The sequence below is a fragment of the Oncorhynchus tshawytscha genome, unplaced genomic scaffold (assembly GCF_018296145.1).
Source record: "Oncorhynchus tshawytscha isolate Ot180627B unplaced genomic scaffold, Otsh_v2.0 Un_contig_7074_pilon_pilon, whole genome shotgun sequence".
Classification (NCBI taxonomy): Eukaryota; Metazoa; Chordata; class Actinopteri; order Salmoniformes; family Salmonidae; genus Oncorhynchus; species Oncorhynchus tshawytscha.
The window spans coordinates 24,435-50,945 of NW_024608427.1; the positions used below are offsets into that span (position 1 = coordinate 24,435).

At 46.0% G+C, this 26,511-nt stretch overlaps 1 protein-coding gene across 1 annotated transcript; it reads right to left on the reverse strand.

The window, feature by feature from the left end:
* Positions 1–2,029: 2,029 nt before the first annotated feature.
* Positions 2,030–24,530, reverse strand: LOC112239901 (cytochrome P450 4F3-like). The gene is given in 15 exon segments (XM_042313143.1): positions 2,030–3,183; positions 3,364–3,446; positions 3,561–3,625; positions 7,101–7,139; positions 7,142–7,205; positions 8,640–8,655; positions 9,432–9,561; positions 10,236–10,447; positions 10,611–10,757; positions 12,838–12,959; positions 13,957–14,084; positions 14,655–14,708; positions 20,568–20,712; positions 21,984–22,221; positions 24,375–24,530. Coding segments are annotated over 15 exon segments (1,644 nt in total). The 5' UTR covers positions 24,398–24,530; the 3' UTR covers positions 2,030–3,005.
* Positions 24,531–26,511: the final 1,981 nt, after the last annotated feature.

The following is a 26,511-nucleotide window of genomic DNA, read 5'->3' on the forward strand; positions in this document are numbered from 1 at the left end:
ATGTGTATTTATGTTCCCATACAGTCAGTAGGCCGACCTACATTCACCGTGCATTGAGATGTTTCTATGTGTATTTATGTTCACATACAGTCAGTAGGCCGACCTACATTCACCGTGCATTGAGATGTTTCTATGTGTATTTATGTTCACATACAGTCAGTAGGCCGACCTACATTCACCGTGCATTGAGATGTTTCTATGTGTATTTATGTTCCCATACAGTCAGTAGGCCGACCTACATTCACCGTGCATTGAGATGTTTCTATGTGTATTTATGTTCACATACAGTCAGTAGGCCGACCTACATTCACCGTGCATTGAGATGTTTCTATGTGTATTTATGTTCCCATACAGTCAGTAGGCCGACCTACATTCACCGTGCATTGAGATGTTTCTATGTGTATTTATGTTCACATACATCTGACATACACTGAGCGGACAAAACATTAGGAACACCCTCTTCCTGATAATGAGTTGCACCTCCCCCTTTTGCCCTCAGAACAGCTTCAGATGTTTGTGCATGGACTCTACAAAGTGTCGAAAGTGTTCTACAGGGATGCTGACCCATTTCACACTTTAGCAGACGCTCTTATCCAGAGCGACTTGAGTTAAGTGCCTTGCTCAAGGGCACATCGACAGATTTTTCCCCCCTAATATAATAATTCTAAATACTTTACCAGAGAGCTAAACTTAGCATCATAAGCGGCAGGTAGCCTGGGGGGTAGAGCGTTGGACTAGTAACCGAAAAGTTGATAGATCGAATCCCCAGAGCTGAAAAGGTAAACATCTGTTGTTCTGCCCCTGAACAAGGCAGTTAACCCACTGTTCATAGGCCGTCATTGTAAATAAGATTGTGTTCTTAACTAGTTAAATAAAAATAGCTATGGATTGTTTGCCTATTCCTATTTGGGAAACCAGCCATTTTGGGCAGCGCGCATGGCAATAGACCTCGCTGATTATTGAGTTGTGGCTGTCAGTGAAAAACATCTCAAATGTGTGAAGATAATGTGTCTCGAGACTAATTTAAAAATGTTGCAACAAGAAGTAGGGGAGGGATGTGTCGCAAAGATATGGGCGTCTCTCTCCAGAATGCATGCTCTCAGCTCTACAGAATGCATGCTCTCAGCTCTACAGAATGCATGCTCTCAGCTCTACAGAATGCATGCTCTCAGCTCTCCAGAATGCATGCTCTCAGCTCTCCAGAATGCATGCTCTCAGCTCTACAGAATGCATGCTCTCAGCTCTACAGAATGCATGCTCTCAGCTCTACAGAATGCATGCTCTCAGCTCTACAGAATGCATGCTCTCAGCTCTACAGAATGCATGCTCTCAGCTCTACAGAATGCATGCTCTCAGCTCTACAGAATGCATGCTCTCAGCTCTACAGAATGCATGCTCTCAGCTCTCCAGAATGCATGCTCTCAGCTCTCCAGAATGCATGCTCTCAGCTCTCCAGAATGCATGCTCTCAGCTCTACAGAATGCATGCTCTCAGCTCTACAGAATGCATGCTCTCAGCTCTACAGAATGCATGCTCTCAGCTCTACAGAATGCATGCTCTCAGCTCTACAGAATGTTCCCCTGCGGTCTCCTGACAACTATTGCACATTCATTGTTGTGAATTGTTTGCTCATCGATGGTTTGTTTTGTTCAATTCTCCATCACATATGTAACCAGTAGGCATAGTAGATGTACCGTTCATCCCGTCATTGGGTTACATTTCTGTTAATGCATGTATTTACAGTCATTTACCGTTCTCCTTCCCGGAGTGGAAAAACGTTGCTTGCAGAGTTCACATCCTGATACACTTGTGAGAAACAACAAATACGGGTTTATTTTATATCCATCTGAGAGAGCAATGAGCATGTATGTGGTTTCTCTGTCCTGATAACGTTGAGTCATAGCTCAAGTCAAGACAGATGGAAAGGGAGGCTGAGTAGAGCGATTCATGAGAACCTGCATTTTCATCAGGATATTTTGCTGTTTTTATTTGTCGGCTTTAGGACTATTTATTTTACTGTTTATTTGGCGGCTTTAGGACTATTTATTTTACTGTTTATTTGTCGGCTTTAGGGCTATTTATTTTACTGTTTATTTGTCGGCTTTAGGACTATTTATTTTACTGTTTATTTGTAGGCTTTAGGACTATTTATTTTACTGTTTATTTGTCGGCTTTAGGACTATTTATTTTATTGTTTATTTGGTCGGCTTTAGGACTATTTATTTTACTGTTTATTTGTAGGCTTTAGGACTATTTATTTTACTGTTTATTTGTCGGCTTTAGGACTATTTATTTTACTGTTTATTTGTCGGCTTCAGGCCTATGTATTCTGTTGTTTATTTGTCGGCTTTAGGACTATTTATTTTACTGTTTATTTGTCGGCTTTAGGACTATTTATTTTACTGTTTATTTGTCGGCTTTAGGACTATTTATTTTACTGTTTATTTGTAGGCTTTAGGACTATTTATTTTACTGTTTATTTGTAGGCTTTAGGACTATTTATTTTATTGTTTATTTGGTCGGCTTTAGGACTATTTATTTTACTGTTTATTTGTAGGCTTTAGGACTATTTATTTTACTGTTTATTTGTCGGCTTTAGGACTATTTATTTTATTGTTTATTTGTCGGCTTTAGGACTATTTATTTTACTGTTTATTTGTAGGCTTTAGGACTATTTATTTTATTGTTTATTTGTCGGCTTTAGGACTATTTATTTTACTGTTTATTTGTCGGCTTTAGGACTATTTATTTTACTGTTTATTTGTAGGCTTTAGGACTATTTATTTTATTGTTTATTTGTCGGCTTTAGGACTATTTATTTTACTGTTTATTTGTAGGCTTTAGGACTATTTATTTTTATTGTTTATTTGTCGGCTTTAGGACTATTTATTTTACTGTGTTAAGGTGTTCTTGAGGTTTCGTATACTCAGCGTATGTTTATACAGTAAAATCATAATATCAGTTTTCTCTATGTCTGATCCATAGAGGAGAGAGGAGTTCAGGGGTTAGTCCTGGGGGGCGTCTAGGGTCTCCAGCGTCAGCCACAGCCCCCCCTCGGCCCTGAGCACCAGCTGGGGTAGCCTCCTCACCTCCACCCCCCCTGGGGTCAAACGGAACCTCCTCAAGGTCAGCGCCACCACCACACGCAGCTCTGCCATGGCAAACTTCTGACCTATACAGTTCCTATAGCACAGAATGATCGGTGATGGTTGATACTGTATCATCATAGCCTGGTCTCCGGATCTGTTTGTACTGTCATGCCATGCACAAACGGATCACGGAACAGGTTCTAAACATTAGGCTATGTTATGCCTGGGCTGTGATGCTAATGTGTATAAAGATAATGTCAATTAGAATCCACACCTAGGTCCTGAAGAGAAAGGTATGAAGGCATGGGATGAACGGTCCTTTGAGTTCTCAGGGTCGAAGCGCATGGGGTTGTAGACCTGGAGAGAAGAAGAGTGAAATGCCATCAGACTAAAGTGACTGTCAGTGGCACTGTGAGAGGATATTAGGAGCTCGTCAGAGCCCTGAGTGTCGATGGAGTAAACTGTACTAACGTCTGGGTCAGGCCAGATCTCAGGGTTGTGATGGGTCCCATAGATGCTCACCAGACAGATGCTACCTGAGGTGGGAAAAGACATTAGACATTAATATTAGAAACGCACAGGCTCCGCCCACCTGAAGATCTGTCTTCTTCAGCTATCTATATTTCCTGTGTTTACATTGCCTTTCCGTTTAGCCTATAAGAACGCTAAAGCTTCGTCGGGGATTTAACGCACCGTCTCCACACGTACAGTACCAGTCAAAAGTTTGGACACACCTACTCATTCCGGGGTTTTTCTCTTTGCATATTTGAGCTGTTCTTGCCTTAATATGGACTTGGTCTTTTACCAAATAGGCCTATCTTCTGTATACCACCCTTACCTTGTCACAACACAACTGATTGGCTGAAAACGAAAGAAATTCCACAAATTAATTTTTTACAAGGAACACCTGTTAATTTAAATGCATTCCAGGTGACTAGCTCATGAAGCTGGTTGAGAGAATGCCAAGCGTGTGCAAAACTGTCATCAAGGCAACTTTGAAGAAACTCAAATATAAAATATATTTTGATTTGTTTAACACTTGTTTGGTTTCTACATGATTCCATATGTGTTATTTCATAGTTTTGATGTCTTCACTCTATTCTACAATGTAGAAAATTGTAAAAAATAAAGAAAAACCCTTGAATGAGTAGGTGTGTCCAAACTTTTGACTGGTATTGTATGTCAGAAAAAAAGAGAATTACATTTTTCGTGGAATTCAAAAAGGTTACAATTTAACATAGTTGAAATATTTACAAATTAGATCCGCTGAAATGAAAGCAACTTCTGAAAATAAACACTCAAATTGTTTAAGTAAAGAATGTTAAGATAGGTGTAATCTAGACCCAAGAGTGTTGATTTCTAATCAGAGTGTATCCTGCTATCTACACATTTGTTGAATTATGCAACGGAACGTGACAACAACAGTAATTCATGAGGCAGTCTAGACAGAGCAGGTCGGGTAGACAGAGCAGGTTGGGTAGACAGAGCAGGTAGGGTAGAGACAGCAGGTAGTCTAGACAGAGCAGGCAGTCTAGACAGAGCAGGTAGTCTAGACAGAGCAGGTAGTCTAGACAGAGCAGGTAGTCTAGACAGAGCAGGCAGTCTAGACAGAGCAGGCAGTCTAGACAGAGCAGGCAGTCTAGACAGAGCAGGTAGTCTAGACAGAGTAGGTAGTCTAGACAGAGCAGGCAGGGTAGACAGAGAAGGTAGTCTAGACAGAGCAGGTAGGGTAGACAGCAGGTAGTCTAGACAGAGCAGGTAGTCTAGACAGAGCAGGTAGGGTAGACAGAGCAGGCAGGATAGACAGAGCAGGTAGGGTAGACAGAGCAGGTAGGGTAGACAGAGCAGGTAGTCTAGACAGAGCAGGTAGTCTAGACAGAGCAGGTAGGGTAGACAGAGCAGGAGGGTAGACAGAGCAGGTAGTCTAGACAGAGCAGGTAGTCTAGACAGAGCAGGTAGTCTAGACAGAGCAGGTAGGGGAGACAGAGCAGGTAGGGTAGACAGAGCAGGTAGTCTAGACAGAGCAGGTAGTCTAGACAGAGTAGGTAGTCTAGACAGAGCAGGCAGGGTAGACAGAGAAGGTAGTCTAGACAGAGCAGGTAGGGTAGACAGCAGGTAGTCTAGACAGAGCAGGTAGTCTAGACAGAGCAGGTAGGGTAGACAGAGCAGGCAGGATAGACAGAGCAGGTAGGGTAGACAGAGCAGGTAGGGTAGACAGAGCAGGTAGTCTAGACAGAGCAGGTAGTCTAGACAGAGCAGGTAGGGTAGACAGAGCAGGTAGGGTAGACAGAGCAGGTAGTCTAGACAGAGCAGGTAGTCTAGACAGAGCAGGTAGTCTAGACAGAGCAGGTAGGGGAGACAGAGAAAGTGTTTGGTGGTTGTAGCCCTGTTCCTCCCCTTAATTCTGACCCGTCCCCCTCATCCTGTAGTATGACATGTCCCCCTCACCCTGTGGTATGACCCGTCCCCCTGCCCTCACCCTGTGGTATGACCCGTCCCCCTCACCCTGTGGTATGACCTGTCCCCATCACCCTGTGGTATGACCCGTCCCCCTCACCCTGTGGTATGACCCATCCCCCTCACCCTGTGGTATGACCCGTCCCCCTCACCCTGTGGTATGATCCGTCCCCCTCACCCTGTGGTATGACCCGTCCCCCTCACCCTGTGGTATGACCCGTCCCCCTCACCCTGTGGTATGACCCGTCCCATCCCTCTCACCCTGTGGTATGACCCGTCCCCCTCACCCTGTGGTATGGCCCGTCCCCTCACCTTGTGGTATGACCCGTCCCCCTCACCCTGTGGTATGATCCGTCCCCCTCCCCTCACCCTGTGGTATGACCCGTCCCCCTCCCCTCACCCTGTGGTATGACCCGTCCCCCTCACCCTGTGGTATGACCCGTCCCCCTGCCCTCACCCTGTGGTATGACCCGTCCCCTCACCCTGTGGTATGACCCGTCACCCTCACCCTGTGGTATGACCCATCCCCCTCACCCTGTGGTATGACCCGTCCCCCTCACCCTGTGGTATGATCCGTCCCCCTCACCCTGTGGTATGACCCGTCCCCCTCACCCTGTGGTATGACCCGTCCCCCTCACCCTGTGGTATGACCCGTCCCATCCCCCTCACCCTGTGGTATGACCCGTCCCATCCCCCTCACCCTGTGGTATGACCCGTCCCCTCACCTTGTGGTATGACCCGTCCCCCTCACCCTGTGGTATGACCCGTCCCCCTCCCCTCACCCTGTGGTATGACCCGTCCCCCCCCCCCCTCACCCTGTGGTATGATCCGTCCCCCTCACCCTGTGGTACGACCTGTCCCCCTCCCCTGTGGTATGACCCGTCCCCTCACCCTGTGGTATGACCCGTCCCCTCACCCTGTGGTATGACCCGTCCCCCTCACCCTGTGGTATGACCCGTCCCCCTCACCCTGTGGTATGACCCGTCCCCCTCACCCTGTGGTATGACCCGTCCCCCTCCCCTCACCCTGTGGTATGACCCATCCCCCTCACCCTGTGGTATGACCCGTCCCCCTCCCCTCACCCTGTGGTATGACCCGTCCCCCTGCCCTCACCCTGTGGTATGACCCGTCCCCCTCACCCTGTGGTATGACCCGTCCCCCTCCCCTCACCCTGTGGTATGACCCGTCCCCCTCCCCTCACCCTGTGGTATGACCCATCCCCTCACCCTGTGGTATGACCCGTCCCCCTGCCCTCACCCTGTGGTATGACCCGTCCCCCTCACCCTGTGGTATGACCCGTCCCCCTCCCCTCACCCTGTGGTATGACCCGTCCCCCTCCCTCACCCTGTGGTATGACCCGTCCCCCTGCCCTCACCCTGTGGTATGACCCGTCCCCCTCACCCTGTGGTATGACCCGTCCCCATCCCCCTCACCCTGTGGTATGACCCGTCCCCCTCCCCTCACCCTGTGGTATGACCCGTCCCCCTCCCCTCACCCTGTGGTATGACCCGTCCCCCCCCTCACCCTGTGGTATGACCCGTCCCCCCCCCTCACCCTGTGGTATGACCCGTCCACCTGGCACCGTCATGTCCCTCGTCTGGTGACAGCAGACACGGGGAGTGCAGTCTCCTCTTTAATACACATGGTGGTGAAGGGGACCTCAGGTCCTCCCCAGAAACACAACACACCAGTCATTCTTTTATGGATCATTCACACATACAGAAAGGACTGGTCTGTTTTGGAGTCTTGGCCCACAGAGATCCCCAGACTCCTCTTATTAAAGTGGTATCCCTCTGTGGTTTTGAGTGTCTTGGCCCCAGAGATCCAAGACCTCTTATTAAAGTGGTATCCCTCTGTGGTTTTGAGTGTCTTGGCCCACAGAGATCCCCCCTCTTATTAAAGTGGTATCCTCTCTGTGGTTTTGAGTGACAGAGATCCCCAGACCTCTTATTAAAGTGGTATCCTCTCTGTGGTTTTGAGTGTCTTGGCCCACAGAGATCCCCAGACTACTCTTATTAAAGTGGTATCCTCTTTGTGGTTTTGAGTGTCTTGGCCCACAGAGATCCCAGACTCCTCTTATTAATGTGGTATCCTCTCTGTGGTTTTGAGTGTCTTGGTGACAGAGAGCCAAGACTACTCTTGGGGGTATCCTCTCTGTGGTTTTGAGTGTCTTGGCCCACAGAGATCCAAGACTCCTCTTATTAAAGTGGTATCTTCTCTGTGGTTTTGAGTGTCTTGGCCCACAGAGATCCAAGACTCCTCTTATTAAATTGGTATCCTCTCTGTGGTTTTGAGTGTCTTGGCCCACAGAGATCCCCAGACTACTCTTATTAACGTGGTATCCTCTCTATGGTTTTGAGAGTCTTGGCCTACAGAGATCCAAGACTACTCTTATTAACGTGGTATCCTCTCTGTGGTTTTGGGAGTCTTGGCCCACAGAGATCCCAGACTCCTCTTATTAATGTGGTATCCTCTCTGTGGTTTTGAGTGTCTTGGCCCACAGAGATCCCAGACTCCTCTTATTAAAGTGGTATCTTCTCTGTGGTTTTGAGTGTCTTGGCCCACAGAGATCCAAGACTCCTCTTATTAAATTGGTATCCTCTCTGTGGTTTTGAGTGTCTTGGCCCACAGAGATCCCCAGACTACTCTTATTAACGTGGTATCCTCTCTGTGGTTTTGAGTGTCTTGGCCCACAGAGATCCCCAGACTACTCTTATTAAAGTGGTATCCTCTCTGTGGAATTTGAGAGTCTTGGCCTACAGAGATCCAAGACTACTCTTATTAATGTGGTATCCTCTCTGTGGTTTTGAGTGTCTTGGCCCACAGAGATCCAAGACTACTCTTATTAATGTGGTATCCTCTCTGTGGTTTTGAGTGTCTTGGCCCACAGAGATCCAAGACTCCTCTTATTAACGTGGTATCCTCTCTATGGTTTTGAGAGTCTTGGCCTACAGAGATCCAAGACTCCTCTTATTAACGTGGTATCCTCTCTGTGGTTTTGGGATTCTTGGCCCACAGAGATCCAAGACTCCTCTTATTAAATTGGTATCATCTCCTTGTAAAGAATCATATAAATCATATAAAGAACTAGACCGATGAGAGAACATTCCTGCCATGTTGAGATGAGGAGAGGATGGAACTTTTCATTATTACAAATGTGACCTATTTGAGAAAGGCCTGTGGTATCAACCGTCCCCCTCCCCTCGCCCTGTGGTATGACCCGTCCCCCTTCCCCTCGCCCTGTGGTATGACCCGTCCCCCTTCCCCTCGCCCTGTGGTATGACCCGTCCCCCTTCCCCTCGCCCTGTGGTATGACCCGTCCCCCTCCCCTCACCCTGTGGTATGACCCGTCCCCCTCCCCTCACCCTGTGGTATGACCCGTCCCCCTGCCCTCGCCCTGTGGTATGACCCGTCCCCCTCCCCTCACCTTGTGGTATGATCCGTCCCCCTGCCCTCACCTTGTGGTATGACCCGTCCCCCTCCCCTCACCCTGTGGTATGACCCGTCCCCCTCCCCCCACCCTGTGGTATGACCCGTCCCCCTCACCCTGTGGTATGACCCGTCCCCCTCCCCTCACCCTGTGGTATGACCCGTCTCCCTCACCCTGTGGTATGACCCGTCCCCCTCACCCTGTGGTATGACCCGTCCCCCTGCCCCCACCCTGTGGTATGACCCGTCCCCCTGCCCCCACCCTGTGGTATGACCCGTCCCCCTGCCCCCACCCTGTGGTATGACCCGTCCCCCTGCCCTCACCCTGTGGTATGACCCGTCCCCCTGACAGAAACAAAGGCAGACAGGCAAGCAGACAGACGGACGGACAGACAGACAGACGGACGGACGGACGGACGGACGGACGGACGGACGGACGGACGGACGGGTGCTGACCAGTCTAAGTCCTCTGTCTTTCGGTCTTGTAGCAGGTCGTTGACCTCGGCTCTACAGCGGTCCTGGTGGTCCTGATGCTGAGACAGGTTATACAGAACCCAGCTGATCCCGCTGGCCGTGGTGTCATGACCTGAGAGAGAAGAAAGTCTCAAAGTGGTTTATGATAGGATATACTGCCAGGGTAAATACAGTAGTTTATGATAGGATATACTGCCAGGGTAAATACAGTAGTTTATGATAGGAATATTCTGCCAGGGTAAATACAGTAGTTTATGATAGGATATACTGCCAAGGTAAATACAGTAGAGGATATACTGCCAGGGTAAATACAGTAGAGGATATACTGCCAGGGTAAATACAGTAGTTTATGATAGGATATACTGCCAGGGTAAATACAGTAGTTTATGATAGGATATACTGCCAGGGTAAATACAGTAGTTTATGATAGGATATACTGCCAGGGTAAATACAGTAGTTTATGATAGGATATACTGCCAGGGTAAATACAGTAGTTTATGATAGGATATACTGCCAGGGTAAATACAGTAGTTTATGATAGGATATACTGCCAGGGTAAATACAGTAGTTTATGATAGGATATACTGCCAGGGTAAATACAGTAGTTTATGATAGGATATACTGCCAGGGTAAATACAGTAGTTTATGATAGGATATACTGCCAGGGTAAATACAGTAGTTTATGATAGGATATACTGCCAGGGTAAATACAGTAGTTTATGATAGGATATACTGCCAGGGTAAATACAGTAGAGGATATGGTGGATCTGAACACTCGAGGATCACCTCCAAACATGAAAGTGTCTGCCTCTGCTTTTATCTCCTCATCTGTGAGACCATGACCATCCTCATCCTTTGACAGCAGTAACAAATCAATGAAGTCTGCTACTCTTTTCTTCTTCTTCTTCTCCTCCCCTCCTGTGGTGTCAGTGTGGCTCTCTGGCTCTCCCCGGTGGAGAAGCTGTGCTCTGCGCTCCTGGACAACAGTCCTGGTGAACCTGTGTATAGGGTTGTAAGAACTTGAGTTACTTTCTGAAAATGCCAAAGTATTCCAGACATACTGTTTGGAGGAATCTTGGATTTCCAGTTTCCAGGTATCTTCCAAAAGGAATTTCAGGAAAACCTTGGAATTTCAGGGAAATGTTCAGCCAATCTTCTTACCCGTGTACTACACTACAGGCCTGTTTGAAGCGCTGTCCCTCTGGGGACCTCCAGTACAGACAGTCCCAGTGGTGCAGGATACGTCCTCTCCGCTCGATCACCAGGGTACTCAGCTCAAAAATGGCTGCAATGTACTCACTGGAACTCCTGGACGAAAGGAAAGGAGCCATCAGATATAGTTAGATAGAGGAGGGAGGATGGAGACAGGGTTAGATAGAGGAGGGAGGATGGAGACAGGGTTAGATAGAGGAGGGAGGGAGGAGACAGGGTTAGATAGGAGGGAGACAGGGTTAGAGAGAAGGAGGGAGGATGGAGACAGGGTTAGATAGAGGAGGGAGGATAGAGACAGGGTTAGGAGGGAGGATGGAGACAGGGTTAGATAGAGGAGGGAGGATGGAGACAGGGGTTAGATGGAGACAGGGTTAGGAGGGAGGATGGAGACAGGGTTAGATAGAGGAGGGAGATAGACAGGGGAGGGAGGGAGGAGACAGGGTTAGATAGAGGAGGGAGGGATGGAGACAGGGTTAGATAGAGGAGGGAGGATGGAGACAGGGTTAGATAGAGGAGGGAGGATGGAGACAGGGTTTAGAGGGAGGATGGAGACAGGATAGGAGGGAGGAGACAGGGTTAGATAGAGGAGGGAGGATGGAGACAGGGTTAGATAGAGGAGGGAGGATGGGAGGGATGGAGACAGGGTTTAGATGGAGAGGGGAGGGAGGATGGAGACAGGGTTAGATAGAGGAGGGAGGGTAGAGACAGGGTTAGATAGAGGAGGGAGGGTAGAGACAGGGTTAGATAGAGGAGGGAGGGTAGAGACAGGGTTAGATAGAGGAGGGAGGATGGAGACAGGGTTACATAGAGGAGGGAGGATGGAGACAGGGTTAGATAGAGGAGGGAGGGTAGAGACAGGGTTAGATAGAGGAGGGAGGGTAGAGACAGGGTTTAGATAGAGACAGGGAGAGGAGGGTAGAGGAGGGAGAGACAGGGTTAGATAGAGGAGGGAGGGTAGAGACAGGGTTAGATAGAGGAGGAGGGAGGGTTAGTAGAGACAGGGTTAGATAGAGGGAGGATGGAGACAGGGTTACATAGAGGAGGGAGGATGGAGACAGGGTTACATAGAGGAGGGAGGATGGAGACAGGGTTAGATAGAGGAGGGAGAGAGGAGACAGGGTTAGATAGGAGGGGAGACAGGGTTAGATAGAGGAGGGAGGATGGAGACAGGGTTAGATAGAGGAGGGAGGATGGAGACAGGGTTAGATAGAGGAGGGAGGATGGAGACAGGGTTAGATAGAGGAGGGAGGGTAGAGACAGGGTTAGATAGAGGAGGGAGGGTAGAGACAGGGTTAGATAGAGGAGGGAGGATGGAGACAGGGTTACATAGAGGAGGGACGATGGAGACAGGGTTACATAGAGGAGGGAGGATGGAGACAGGGTTAGATAGAGGAGGGAGAGAGGAGACAGGGTTAGATAGGAGGGAGACAGGGTTAGATAGAGGAGGGAGGATGGAGACAGGGTTAGATAGAGGAGGGAGGATGGAGACAGGGTTAGATAGAGGAGGGAGGGTAGAGACAGGGTTAGATAGAGGAGGGAGGGTAGAGACAGGGTTAGATAGAGGAGGGAGGGTAGCGACAGGGTTAGATAGAGGAGGGAGGGTAGCGACAGGGTTAGATAGAGGAGGGAGGATGGAGACAGGGTTAGATAGAGGAGGAGGGTAGAGGGGAGAATGGAGACAGAGTTACATAGAGGAGGGAGGGTGGAGGGGACTATGGTTACTGGGCTCTTGTCTCAGTATCAGAGGTAGAAGGTTACTGGACTCTTGTCTCAGTAACAGAGGTAGAAGGTTACTGGGCTCTTGTTTCAGTCAGTATCAGAGGTAGAAGGTTACTGGACTCTTGTCTCAGTATCAGAGGTAGAAGGTTACTGGACTCTTGTCTCAGTCAGTAACAGAGGTAGAAGGTTACTGGGCTCTTGTCTCAGTATCAGAGGTAGAAGGTTACTGGGCTCTTGTTTCAGTCAGTAACAGAGGTAGAATGTTACTGGGCTCTTGTTTCAGTCAGTATCAGAGGTAGAAGGTTACTGGGCTCTTGTCTCTTGTCTCAGTCAGTAACAGAGGTAGAAGGTGACTGCGCTCTTGTCTCAGTCAGTAACAGAGATAGAAGGTTACTGGACTCTTGTCTCAGTATCAGAGGTAGAAGGTTACTTGTAATATTAAACATAGACTACTCACTCCTGGCAGTTGCTGTTGTAGCTGAAGGTACATCTGAGCAGACTGTCCAGAGTCATCAGGCTGATGTGATTGAACATGTCCTGGCGGCTCTCTCCCTCGGCCACCAGGCGGCGCCACTTAGACTGACGCCAACCAACAGGGGAGAGGCCATAGAGTTAATTAGAGGAGTCATCTTTGTATCTGTGCTATTAAGGTGTCTGTGACAGAACGGGCAGTGTTACTGAGGCTATCTCCATTTTGAAGTAGTCCATTTTCTTATTTCTTAGTGTTTTTAAAAAGCCTAAAGCTAATATTGGTGATTTACAGCCACCTGCAGTGCTGGAGTCCTGAATCATATCTTGTGTCATTTACTTATTGTGGCCACTAGATGGCAGTGATATAGCTTAAAGCCATTTACAAACACTGCAACCAGGCGACAATGCTCTGATATTTGGCTGGTCACTTAGAACCCATAGGAATCCCCACCAAGTTGACTTCTTTAAAATGGTGGAATCACTCAATGGCAATGTACATGCTAAAGTGGGTTATGTCCATAACAAGTCGTCCAACTAACTCTATGGGAGACATTTTTGTTGCCTACCTCACCACATCGCCACACTACCTCTTACATTCTTACACCAGGTGAGACTGGTGGGAGGAGCTATAGGAGGACGGGCTCATTGTAATAGCTGGAATTGAACAGATATAGCTCCTCCCACCAGCCACCTCTGTCTGACACACTGTATCTGAAACCTAATCATCTGAAACCCAACCAAAACAAAAAGCAAATGCATCAAACTAATTTGATGTAGTCATTGGTTGCTATTAATACCGGACCAAATACTTAACTTTTTACTAGTTCGCTCCCCTGAAATGAGAGGTCTATGTACAAAAACTGCTGTAATTTCTAAACTCTTCACCCGATATGGATCCAACGTTTTCAAGTATAGAGCTAAAATACTTCACTGTCCCAATAATTACGGAGGGCAGTTTAAAAACAGAGAAGCTGATGCAAAAAAAAATTAACTTGTAAACTATACTACTTGTTTCTCTAACATATTTAATGGGCCAAATGAGTTGATTTCTTGATTGCTACTTAAATGAACCCACGTAATGGCTGCTGTTGCTCTATAGACTCACATGCATGATGTTGGAGGAGTGGTTGAAGATCTTCACATAGTTCTTGAGGATGTCGAAGTGGAATGCAGGAGTGAGTAGACGTCTACGACGAGACCAGTCCTCTCCGTTACTCAGGAGAAGACTCTGTCCTGTATGACAATATTACTGGAACTGTGACCAGGATAGAGGATCTGAGAGTACTGTATATAGTATAGGAAATATTACTGTACCTTTGACTAGAATAGAGGATCCTAAAGTACTGTATATAGTATAGGAAATATCACTGTGACTGCCACTAGGACAGAGGATCCTAAAGTACTGTATATAGTATAGGAAATATCACTGTGACTTTCACTAGGACAGAGGATCCTAAAGTACTGTATATAGTATATGAAATATCACTGTGACTTTCACTAGGACAGAGGATCCTAAAGTACTGTATATAGTATAGGAAATATCACTGTGACTGCCACTAGGACAGAGGATCCTAAAGTACTGTATATAGTATAGGAAATATCACTGTGACTTTCACTAGGACAGAGGATCCTAAAGTACTGTATATAGTATAGGAAATATTCCTGTGACTATCACTAGGACAGAGGATCTGAGAGTACTGTATATAGTATAGGAAATATTCCTTTGACTGTGAGAGAGGATTTGATTTGAGAGTGTATTGCATGGGGTAAAGTAAATGAGAGGTGTTCATGTTTTGTACTTACCCAGCCATGGTCTCAGGAACCCATAGAAAAGCTCATCTTTGACTGTGATGGAAGCTGCAAGGATGGAAAAAATGGTGAAGGCGATTCAGAAAAATAGTCACTGTAGGTCTACTTGCTAAGCAGAAAAGCCAGACAGCATGGCAGCAGGAAGTAGAGGTGTAGAGGGTACGGCAGCACCACCTGGTGGTGGGATGGAAAAACCATGCGAGGGAGTCATTTTTTTTCACAAGCCTTTTTCTCGTGACAAACACACTGGCTAGCTAGCACACTAGAGCCAGTAGCACAATGGACAACCAAATCACATGTTTAGACCTATCTTCTCTGTCTAAACCGACAAACATTTAAGCCTAATTGAGATGCGAGGTAGCCTATCTAATTTGCAAAATTAAGACCTACAAGAGTCAATATATAACCAATTCTAAATGACACGGTAGCCGTTAGGGGGGTTATAACCTATTGTAAATGACACATTGGCCATTAGGGTGGTTATAACCTATTCTAAATGACACAGTAGCCATTAGGGTGGTTATAACCTATTCTAAATTTCAAACTAGCAGTTAGGGGGTTATAACCAAATCAAATCAAATCAAATCAAATTTTATTTGTCACATACACATGGTTAGCAGATGTTAATGCGAGTGTAGCGAAATGCTTGTGCTTCTAGTTCCGACAATGCAGTAATAACGAGCAAGTAATCTAACTAACAATTCCAAAAAAACTACTGTCATACACAGTGTAAGGGGATAAAGAATATGTACATAAGGATATATGAATGAGTGATGGTACAGAGCAGCATAGGCAAGATACAGTAGATGATATCGAGTACAGTATATACATATGAGATAAGTATGTAAACCAAGTGGCATAGTTAAAGTGGCTAGTGATACATGTATTACATAAGGATGCAGTCGATGATATAGAGTACAGTATCAACGTATGCATATGAGATGAACAATGTAGGGTAAGTAACATTATATAAGGTAGCATTGTTTAAAGTGGCTAGTGATATATTTACATCATTTCCCATCGATTCCCATGATTAAAGTGGCTGGAGTAGAGTCAGTGTCATTGACAGTGTGTTGGCAGTAGCCACTCAATGTTAGTGGTGGCTGTTTAACAGTCTGATGGCCTTGAGATAGAAGCTGTTTTTCAGTCTCTCGGTCCCAGCTTTGATGCACCTGTACTGACCTCGCCTTCTGGATGGCAGCGGGGTGAACAGGCAGTGGCTCGGGTGGTTGATGTCCTTGATGATCTTTATGGCCTTCCTGTAGCATCGGGTGGTGTAGGTGTCCTGGAGGGCAGGTAGTTTGCCCCCGGTGATGCGTTGTGCAGACCTCACTACCCTCTGGAGAGCCTTACGGTTGAGGGCGGTGCAGTTGCCATACCAGGCGGTGATACAGCCCGCCAGGATGCTCTCGATTGTGCATCTGTAGAAGTTTGTGAGTGCTTTTGGTGACAAGCCGAATTTCTTCAGCCTCCTGAGGTTGAAGAGGCGCTGCTGCGCCTTCCTCACGATGCTGTCTGTGTGAGTGGACCAATTCAGTTTGTCTGTGATGTGTATGCCGAGGAACTTAAAACTTGCTACCCTCTCCACTACTGTTCCATCGATGTGGATGGGGGTGTTCCCTCTGCTGTTTCCTGAAGTCCACAATCATCTCCTTAGTTTTGTTGACGTTGAGTGTGAGGTTATTTTCCTGACACCACACTCCGAGGGCCCTCACCTCCTCCCTGTAGGCCGTCTCGTCGTTGTTGGTAATCAAGCCTACCACTGTTGTGTCGTCCGCAAACTTGATGATTGAGTTGGAGGCGTGCATGGCCACGCAGTCGTGGGTGAACAGGGAGTACAGGAGAGGGCTCAGAACGCACCCTTGTGGGGCCCCAGTGTTGAGGATCAGCGGGGAGGAGATGTTGTTACCTACCCTCACCACCTGGGGGCGGCCCGTCAGGAAGTCCAGTACCCAGTTGCACAGGACGAGCTTGGAGGGTACTATGGTGTTGAATGCCGAGCTGTAGTCGATGAACAGCATTCTCACATAGGTATTCCTCTTGTCCAGATGGGTTAGGGCAGTGTGCAGTGTGGTTGAGATTGCATCGTCTGTGGACCTATTTGGGCGGTAAGCAAATTGGAGTGGGTCAAGGGTGTCAGGTAGGGTGGAGGTGATATGGTCCTTGACTAGTCTCTCAAAGCACTTCATGATGACGGATGTGAGTGCTACGGGGCGGTAGTCGTTTAGCTCAGTTACCTTAGCTTTCTTGGGAACAGGAACAATGGTGGCCCTCTTGAAGCATGTGGGAACAGCAGACTGGTATAGGGATTGATTGAATATGTCCGTAAACACACCGGCCAGCTGGTCTGCGCATGCTCTGAGGGCGCGGCTGGGGATGCCGTCTGGGCCTGCAGCCTTGCGAGGGTTAACACGTTTAAATGTCTTACTCACTTCGGCTGCAGTGAAGGAGAGACCGCATGTTTCCGTTGCAGGCCGTGTCAGTGGCACTGTATTGTCCTCAAAGCGGGCAAAAAGTTATTTAGTCTGCCTGGGAGCAAGACATCCTGGTCCGTGACTGGGCTGGGTTTCTTCCTGTAGTCCGTGATTGACTGTAGACCCTGCCACATACCTCTTGTGTCTGAGCCGTTGAATTGAGATTCTACTTTGTCTCTGTACTGGCGCTTAGCTTGTTTGATAGCCTTGCGGAGGGAATAGCTGCACTGTTTGTATTCAGCCATGTTACCAGACACCTTGCCCTGATTAAAAGCAGTGGTTCGTGCCTTCAGTTTCACACGAATGCTGCCATCAATCCACGGTTTCTGGTTAGGGAATGTTTTAATCGTTGCTATGGGAACGACATCTTCAACGCACGTTCTAATGAACTCGCACACCGTATCAGCGTATTCGTCAATGTTGTTGTCTGACGCAATATGAAACATCTCCCAGTCCACGTGATGGAAGCAGTCTTGGAGTGTGGAGTCAGCTTGGTCGGACCAGCGTTGGACAGACCTCAGCGTGGGAGCTTCTTGTTTTAGTTTCTGTCTGTAGGCAGGGATCAACAAAATGGAGTCGTGGTCAGCTTTTCCGAAAGGGGGGGGCGGGGCAGGGCCTTATATGCGTCGCGGAAGTTAGAGTAACAATGATCCAGGGTCTTTCCACCCCTGGTTGCGCAATCGATATGCTGATAAAATTTAGGGAGTCTTGTTTTCAGATTAGCCTTGTTAAAATCCCCAGCTACAATGAATGCAGCTTCCGGATAAATCGTTTCCAGTTTGCAGAGAGTTAAATAAAGTTCGTTCAGAGCCATCGATGTGTCTGCTTGGGGGATATATACGGCTGTGATTATAATCGAAGAGAATTCTCTTGGTAGATAATGCGGTCTACATTTGATTGTGAGGAATTCTAAATCAGGTGAACAGAAGGATTTGAGTTCCTGTATGTTTCTTTCATCACACCATGTCACGTTGGCCATAAGACATACGCCCCCGCCCCTCTTCTTACCAGAAAGATGTTTGTTTCTGTCGGCGCGATGCGTGGAGAAACCCGCTGGCTGCACCGCTTCGGATTGCGTCTCTCCAGTTAGCCTATTCTAAATGACAAACTAGCAGTTAGGGGGGTTATAACCTATTCTAAATGACAAACTAGCAGTTAGGGGGGTTATAACCTATTCTAAATGACAAACTAGCAGTTAGGGGGTTATAACCTATTCTAAATGACAAACTAGCAGTTAGGGGGGTTATAACCTATTCTAAATGTCAAACTAGCAGTTAGGGGGGTTATAACCTATTCTAAATGACACACTAGCAGTTAGGGGGGTTATAACCTATTCTAAATGACACACTAGCAGTTAGGGGGGTTATAACCTATTCTAAATGACACACTAGCAGTTCGTAAAAAAGCCTAAACTAGACGAGAAGCATCTTTTATTCCGAAACTTTAGCTCGTGATTGGAACACATATTTCCCCACTTTAATCAATCAGTACATTTTGAATGTGTGATAAGGCTGTTGTGACTTGGCAAAAAAAAATGTAGCTTGTCCTGTATGTGTATCCCATCAGTGTGTTTTTGTAGGCAGTCATGTCTGTAGGCCTAATGGGAGCTTGGGTGAGCAGGACGGGAGTGTGTATGGGAGCTTGGGTGAGCAGGACGGGAGTGTGTATAGGAGCTTGGGTGAGCAGGACGGAGCTTGGGTGAGCAGGACGGGAGTGTGTATGGGAGCTTGGGTGAGCAGGACGGGAGTGTATATAGGAGCTTGGCAGGTGAGCAGGACGGGAGTGTGTATGGGAGCTTGGGTGAGCAGGACGGGAGTGTGTATGGGAGCTTGGGTGAGCAGGACGGAGCTTGGGTGAGCAGGACGGGAGTGTGTATAGGAGGCTTGGGTGAGCAGGACGGGAGTGTGTATAGGAGCTTGGGTGAGCAGGACGGGAGTGTGTATAGGAGCTTGGGTGAGCAGGACGGGAGTGTGTATAGGAGCTTGGGTGAGCAGGACGGGAGTGTATGGGAGCATCAGCACCCCCCTATTCAAAACATCTTGCTGCAGCTATGACAGACAGCCTATTAGTCTATGGGCCAGTGGGAAAATGTATCCACTTTAGGGTGGCAAAGCTTTGATGGTCTTCAATTGTTCTCCACAAGCCCCTGATCAAATTAATATATAACCTCTCCAAATAAAAATGATGTTTTCACACATTTATAAATCTTGTTGAAATGCGAGTCTAAAATGTTTGAAGGCTGATCAAAGAATGTTGGAGAGAAGTTGGAATGTTCACATGCTCGTTGAAAATGACTGTTTCAAACAGCGATGGATCCTCTTATTGGATGGATGTTATGTTAAAAACCACGAGGTTGGTCCATTTTTTTGTCTGTTGTATCTAATGATTTACCTCGACTGATTCACCATTGAAACCAGAGTGTTTCACATAGCAGAACAACATATTTGTTTTTAGGGAAGTTGGTCACAGAAATAAAGATATCTATATCCGGTACCATGTTGTTTTTATAGTTGACACAATACTCTGCTGTATATTAACACCCAGCATGCTGACAGGGAAGGTGTGATCTGTAAGATACCACAAACAAACAAACATCTTAAGTAGTACTTGAAAGTATTTTTTTCAACTTAAGTCCTTCACACCCTTGTCACGTGGTAACAGAGCACATCCCTATACTGCCCATTCTGTCTCCTAGCACCACCACATAAATACGTGTATAACATATGAAACCCCCCTCAAGGTGGCCCCATAGACATGACATTACCAATCCCAATTGTTTCATACCTTAAATAGTGTTGTATCATCAAGTTTATAATATATCAAATTGAATTATAATGAGAAGATTGTTCCCTGACAACACAGAACTAGATTTCATTCCCTCAGTCTATGACCCCTAACTAACTGCATAAGGGGTCATAACATATAATGTAGCGATAGCCACATTTAGCTACCTCTGATTAGTGTTATTGATATCGAAATATTACCCACAGACATGGGTGGACCTTACTGAAAATTGTTGTTAGACTTTGCCAGCCCAAAGTAGACAAATGTGTGAAATGTGGTCCTCTGGTCCATGGACTAAATGAAGTGGTATTCTGTATACAGGGCACACTGTTCATTAGGGCACACTGTTCATTAGGGCACACTGTTCATTAGGGCACACTGTTCATTAGGGCACACTGTTCATTAGGGCACACTGTTCATTAGGGCACACTGTTCATTAGGGCACACTGTTCATTAGGGCACACTGTTCATTAGGGCACACTGTTCATTAGGGTACACAAGTAAAAAACGTTTTGAAACATTTAGCAATGGGAAATGAAAATGAGCACTTCTTATTGGACAATTCCAGTTAGTCCCACCTGGGTTACAGTTGGTTTTCTTCAGTTAGGTGCCCTAATGAACAGGAGCCAGGAGTGAAAGATGTATGTACCTGGTGCCAGCAGCAGAGGCTTGATGTAGTCAGGGTGGAAGAGTCGTACCAGGGAGTAGAAGGGGCCCAGAAACCAGGAGCAGGAGTGGCTGTAGGTTCTTACCAACTGATCCACCGCCTGCAGGCCCTCCTCCGTGCTCCGCATCTACACACACACACACACACACACACACACCACACACACACGTAGGTAGAAACACACACACAGACACACGTAGGTAGAAACACACACACACACACACACCACACACGTAGGTAGAAACACACACACACACACACCACACACACACGTAGGTAGAAACACACACACACACACACACACACTCACACGTAGGTAGAAACACACACACACACACACCACACACTCACACGTAGGTAGAAACACACACACACACCACACACACACGTAGGTAGAAACACACCACACACGCACAACACACACACCACACACACACACGTAGGTAGAAACACACACACACACACACCACACTCACACGTAGGTAGAAACACACACACACACACACACACACGTAGGTAGAAACACACCACACACGCACAACACACCCCACACACACACACACACACGTAGGTAGAAGCACATTTTGTTTATAATATATAAATAAAGATAAACAAGTATATTTCATGAGGGAAACAAAGAAAGGCCTACAGTGTTGGCAACATTAGGGAGGCTGGGGGGGGTTCCTCCAGCATTGGGACATTTGAAGGTAATGTTTCATGCTGTACTATTGCTGAAACCAAACTTCCATGTGCAATATCCAGTCACGCGTGTCACAATAACCCACTGCTGAAACAACTGCAGGACTGATACAAAGCTACTCCTTTCTAGCCGCAGGCTGGGGGATAGTGGTGTGGAACGAGTGGTCAATGAAGACTTTACAAGGAGATGTTTTGTACTGTAAAGGGCAGGACGACTGGAGCTGTAAAAACAGACCCGTTTTCAGTGTTGACAACTGGAGCTGTAAAAACAGACCCGTTTTCAGTGTTGACAACTGGAGCTGTAAAAACAGACTCGTTTTCAGTGTTGACAACTAGAGTTGTAAAAGACGGACTTTAGTATTCAGTGTTTGTGGTGCAACACTTACAGTAGCTTACCCTTCTGAACAACAGGAAGAACCTTTTCCTGTAAACAAAGCACTGTTGCCTAACAGTGAGCTTCACGAGCCTAATACAAAATGGTGGTCACTGAGACTGAAAACATCCACTGAATTCACAACAACAACAAAAGCGTTTCCTTTCCCTGGAGCAACATACATTTAAATTAATATTGGATCAGCTTTATTAACCAAAGTCTATTTTCCATCTCAACATGCAGGTTGTAGTGTAGGGGTTAATGTCCTATCAATTCAGTCTGTACACACACACACACACACACACACACAGAGTCTGTTTTCTCACCTCTCCCAGGTGTCCCACCAGCCAGTTTTGTGTGGGGGGTTTACTGAAGCACCGGAGACGTCTGGTGAACTGAGCATGGCTCCACAGCAGACAGACGACACGGAGGGACAGGAGGAGGAGGACAACCAGAGCAGAGAGCTGGAGGAGAACAAAGAGGGAGCAGAGAGGAGACAGGAGACGACCCAGACCCAGGAGTCCATCTAGCAGACGATCCAGCACGGCATCAATAACAGCCATCCTGCATAGAAACAATACCATCAACCTTACGTCAAATAAAGCTATTCTTCTACTCTATTCTATTCTACTGTATTCTACTGTTTTCTATTCTACTCTACTGTTTTCTATTCTACTCTATTCTATTGTTTTCTACTCTATTCTATTCTACTGTTTTCTATTCTACTCTACTCTATTCTACTGTTTTCTATTCTACTCTATTGTTTTCTATTCAACTCTATTCGATTCTATTCTACTGTTTTCTATTCTATTCTACTCTATTCTACTGTTTTCTATTCTACTCTATTCTACTGTTTTCTATTCTACTCTACTGTTTTCTACTCAACTCTATTCTACTCTATTCTACTGTTTTCTACTCTACTCTACTCTATTCTACTGTTTTCTATTCTACTCTATTCTACTGTTTTCTATTCTACTCTATTCTACTGTTTTCTATTCTACTGTTTTCTATTCTACTGTTTTCTATTCTACTCTATTCTACTGTTTTCTATTCTACTCTATTCTACTGTTTTCTATTCTACTCTATTGTTTTCTACTCAACTCTATTCGATTCTATTCTACTGTTTTCTACTCTATTCTACTCTATTCTACTGTTTTCTACTCTACTCTATTCTACTGTTTTCTATTCTACTCTACTGTTTTCTACTCAACTCTATTCTACTCTATTCTACTGTTTTCTACTCTACTCTACTCTATTCTACTGTTTTCTACTCTACTCTACTCTATTCTATTGTTTTCTACTCTACTCTATTCTACTGTTTTCTACTCTACTCTATTCTACTGTTTTCTCCTTTACTCTACTCTATTCTATTGTTTTCTACTCTACTCTACTGTTTTCTACTCTACTCTATTCTATTGTTTTCTACTCTATTCTACTGTTTTATTCTCTACTCTACTCTATTCTACTGTTTTATTCTCTACTCTACTCTATTCTATTGTTTTCTACTCTACTCTATTCTACTGTTTTATTCTCTACTCTATTCTACTGTTTTCTATTCTACTCTATTCTACTGTTTTCTATTCTACTCTACTCTACTGTTTTCTACTCAACTCTACTGTTTTCTATTCTATTCTACTGTTTTCTATTCTACTCTATTCTACTCTACTCTAGTCTAATCCATCCTGTATGATAGAGAGTAGAGACACAACAAGGGTTGAGAACACATAGAAAAACGTCCCGCTTGGTCAACAGAAACAGCAGCTCTTCAACACAATGCATCTCAACTGATGTAATACAGTGCTCATAGACTGTGAAGTAGGCCTACACAGTGTAAAGAGAATCCAATTCTATATCACTTAAATCAGTGAATAACAATATATCCTAAACCAACTCAGTACGCTAGGCATGATGGCTTTTCTCGCTTAAACACATAAAGACAGACACCTACAGTAGTCCTAATTTATAACTGGTCGTCTGCTCACACAGATACTTGCCTTTCTTAGAAGATCTGACTGGCTTGCTTTAGTTCCTCTCATGCAATGAGACAGTCTCACCCTTTCAACATCTCTTTATCTTAATCTCTTCCACCACACACTGACACACAACAGGAACACAACAGGAACCTACAACCTACAACAGGAACCTACATGCTCTAACCCTATGGGCCCTGGTCAAAAGTAGTGCACTAGAAAGGGAATAGGGTGTCATTTGGGAGACAGTCACCATGTGGGTGTTGATATTTTAAAGAATGTGTTGCGCTGTACAGTTATATTATACAGTTACATTGCATACTGTAGGTATGTAGGCTATTTTCTTCCCACTGATTCTCCTTAAAACTACAACTCCCATATAGCCTACTCCGTGATTCTCCACCGCTCTCCCACATTCTGATACCCAGAGGCATCATTTTTTATCATAGCCCAAAGGTGGTTTTTCAACTCTTCCAATGTTACATGACTTTGCCAATCAACTTGTTCTTAACAAATCTGAATAAGTGTTTAATGTTTCTGTATCAATAATAAAACATCGCTTTGGGGTCATCTTAATTCCACCTATAGTAATTTCATGAACATAAACTTTATTTCAATCTCGGTTTCTCTGGATGTCCTGCCTGCTTGCGCTCTTCCCTCCAGGCTCCCCAGCATTAAACACTCCAGCCACCATCATCACCGACACCTGCCTTCCCCCGTCATGCGCATCACGATTATTGGACTCACCTGGACTCAATCACCTCTGTCATTCCCTCCCCTATGTCTGTCTTTTCCCCGCTTCAGCATTCGTGTTCGTGTGTCTCTGTATACCCGTGCGCTGACGCTGTTCCTGTTACCTGTCTGTTCCGAATAAACGTTCAACTCCCCGTATCTGCTTCTCATCTCCAGCGTCGGTCCTTACAGAATGTTGAAGCCACCAAACGAAGCATCAGGGAGTGCTTGCTTTCCGGTTGGTGGTGACGTCGGGGGGGATGTATAAGCCAGCGCGCTGGGGCTGTCACGCCCTAGTTGGCTTGAGAGGTTTCTTGGCTCGGAAGGCGCCCATCCCATGTCAGTCCTCAGGATCGTCGCTACACCTCCACCGGTGTTGTGCCCCCCCCCCACACACACACACACACACACTCAATTCTTCATTGTTGCAACTTTCTTGCTAGTTGAGATTTCTGCTCTTCACTCCTTTGTCAGTTCACATTTCACTGATCTTAGTAGCAGAAAGCAGGTTTTATTTGTGTTCTTCAAGGCAGCTGTCAGTGATCCCGTTAGGCTGTGTTTCATACATTTGTCTTGTGGCGGTTTGATCGCGGGGGAGGCACAAGTAATGTCTGCAGTTTTGGGTTTGGCTATTTTGTTTTAAGTTTATTAGTCTATAAATCTCTTTGCCAAAATTCGTAATCTCGCCCATGTCTAATTTGACTAGTAGTTCTGAAATGTTTATTGCTTTCCTACATTTTACTCAATGTGTTTAATATAACACATACTTTAATGAATTTCGGTTGCCTATCCTGATGAATTTTGTTCTATAGAAAGCATTTGACTGTGTGCCACAGAAAGTATGACTCTGGTGACACAATTAAGTTAATTATTGGGGGTTTGATAAGGCCATCTATATTCTTTGTAGCTGTTTACATACCACCACAGTCAGAGGCACTAAGACAGCATTGAATGAGCTGTATTCCACCATAAGCAAACAAGAAAACGCTCACCCAGAGGAGGCACTTCTAGTAGCCAGGGACTTTAATGCAGGGAAACTTAAATCAGTTTTACCAAATTTCTATTAGCATGTTAAATGTGCAACCAGAGGAAAAAGAACACTGGAACACCTATACTCCACACACAGAGATGCACACAAAGCTCTCCCTCGCCCTCCATTTGGCAAATCTGACCATAATTCCTGATTCCTGCTTACAAGTAAAAATTAAAGCAGGAAGCACCAGTGACTAGGTCAATAAAAAAGTGGTCAGAGGAAGCAGATGCTAAGCTACAGGACTGTTTGCTAGCACAGACTGGAATATGTTCTGCGAGTCCTCCGGTGGCATTGAGGAGTACACCACATCTGTCATTGGCTTCATCAATAAGTGCATCGATGACGTCCTCCCCACAGTGACCTACATACCCCAACCAGAAGCCATGGATTACAGGCAGCATTGGCACTGAGCTAAAGGCTAGAGCTTCCGCTTTCAAAGAGTGGGACTCTAACCTGGAAGCTTCTAAGAAATCCCGCTATGCCCTCCGACGAACCATCAAACGGGCAAAGCGCCAATACAGGAATAAGATCGAGTCATACTATACCGGCTCTGAAGCTCATCGGATGTGGCAGGACTTGCAAACCATTACAGACTACAAAGGGGAGTACAGCCGAGAGCTGCCCAGTGACACGAGCCTACCGGGTGAGCTAAACTACTTCTATGCTAGCTTCGAGACAAATAACACTGAAACATGCATGAGAGCACTAGCTGTACCGGAAGACTGTGATCACGCTCTCCGCAGCCAATGTGAGTAAGACCTTTAGACAGGTCAACATTCACAAGGGCCAGACAGATTACCAGGATGTGTACTGCGAGCATGGGCTGACCAAATAGCAAGTGTCTTCACTGACATTTTCAACCTCTCCCTGTCCGAGTCTGTAATACCAACATGTTTCAAGCAGACCACCATAGTGCCTGTGCCCAAGAACACTAAGGTAACCTGCCTAAATAACTAACGACCCGTAGCACTCACGTCTGTAGCCATGAAGTTCTTTGAAAGGCTGGTTATGGCTCACATCAACACCATCATCCCAGAAACCCTAGATCCACTCCAATTTGCATACCGCCCCAACAGATCCACAGATGATGCAGTCTCTATTGCACTCCACACTGCCCTT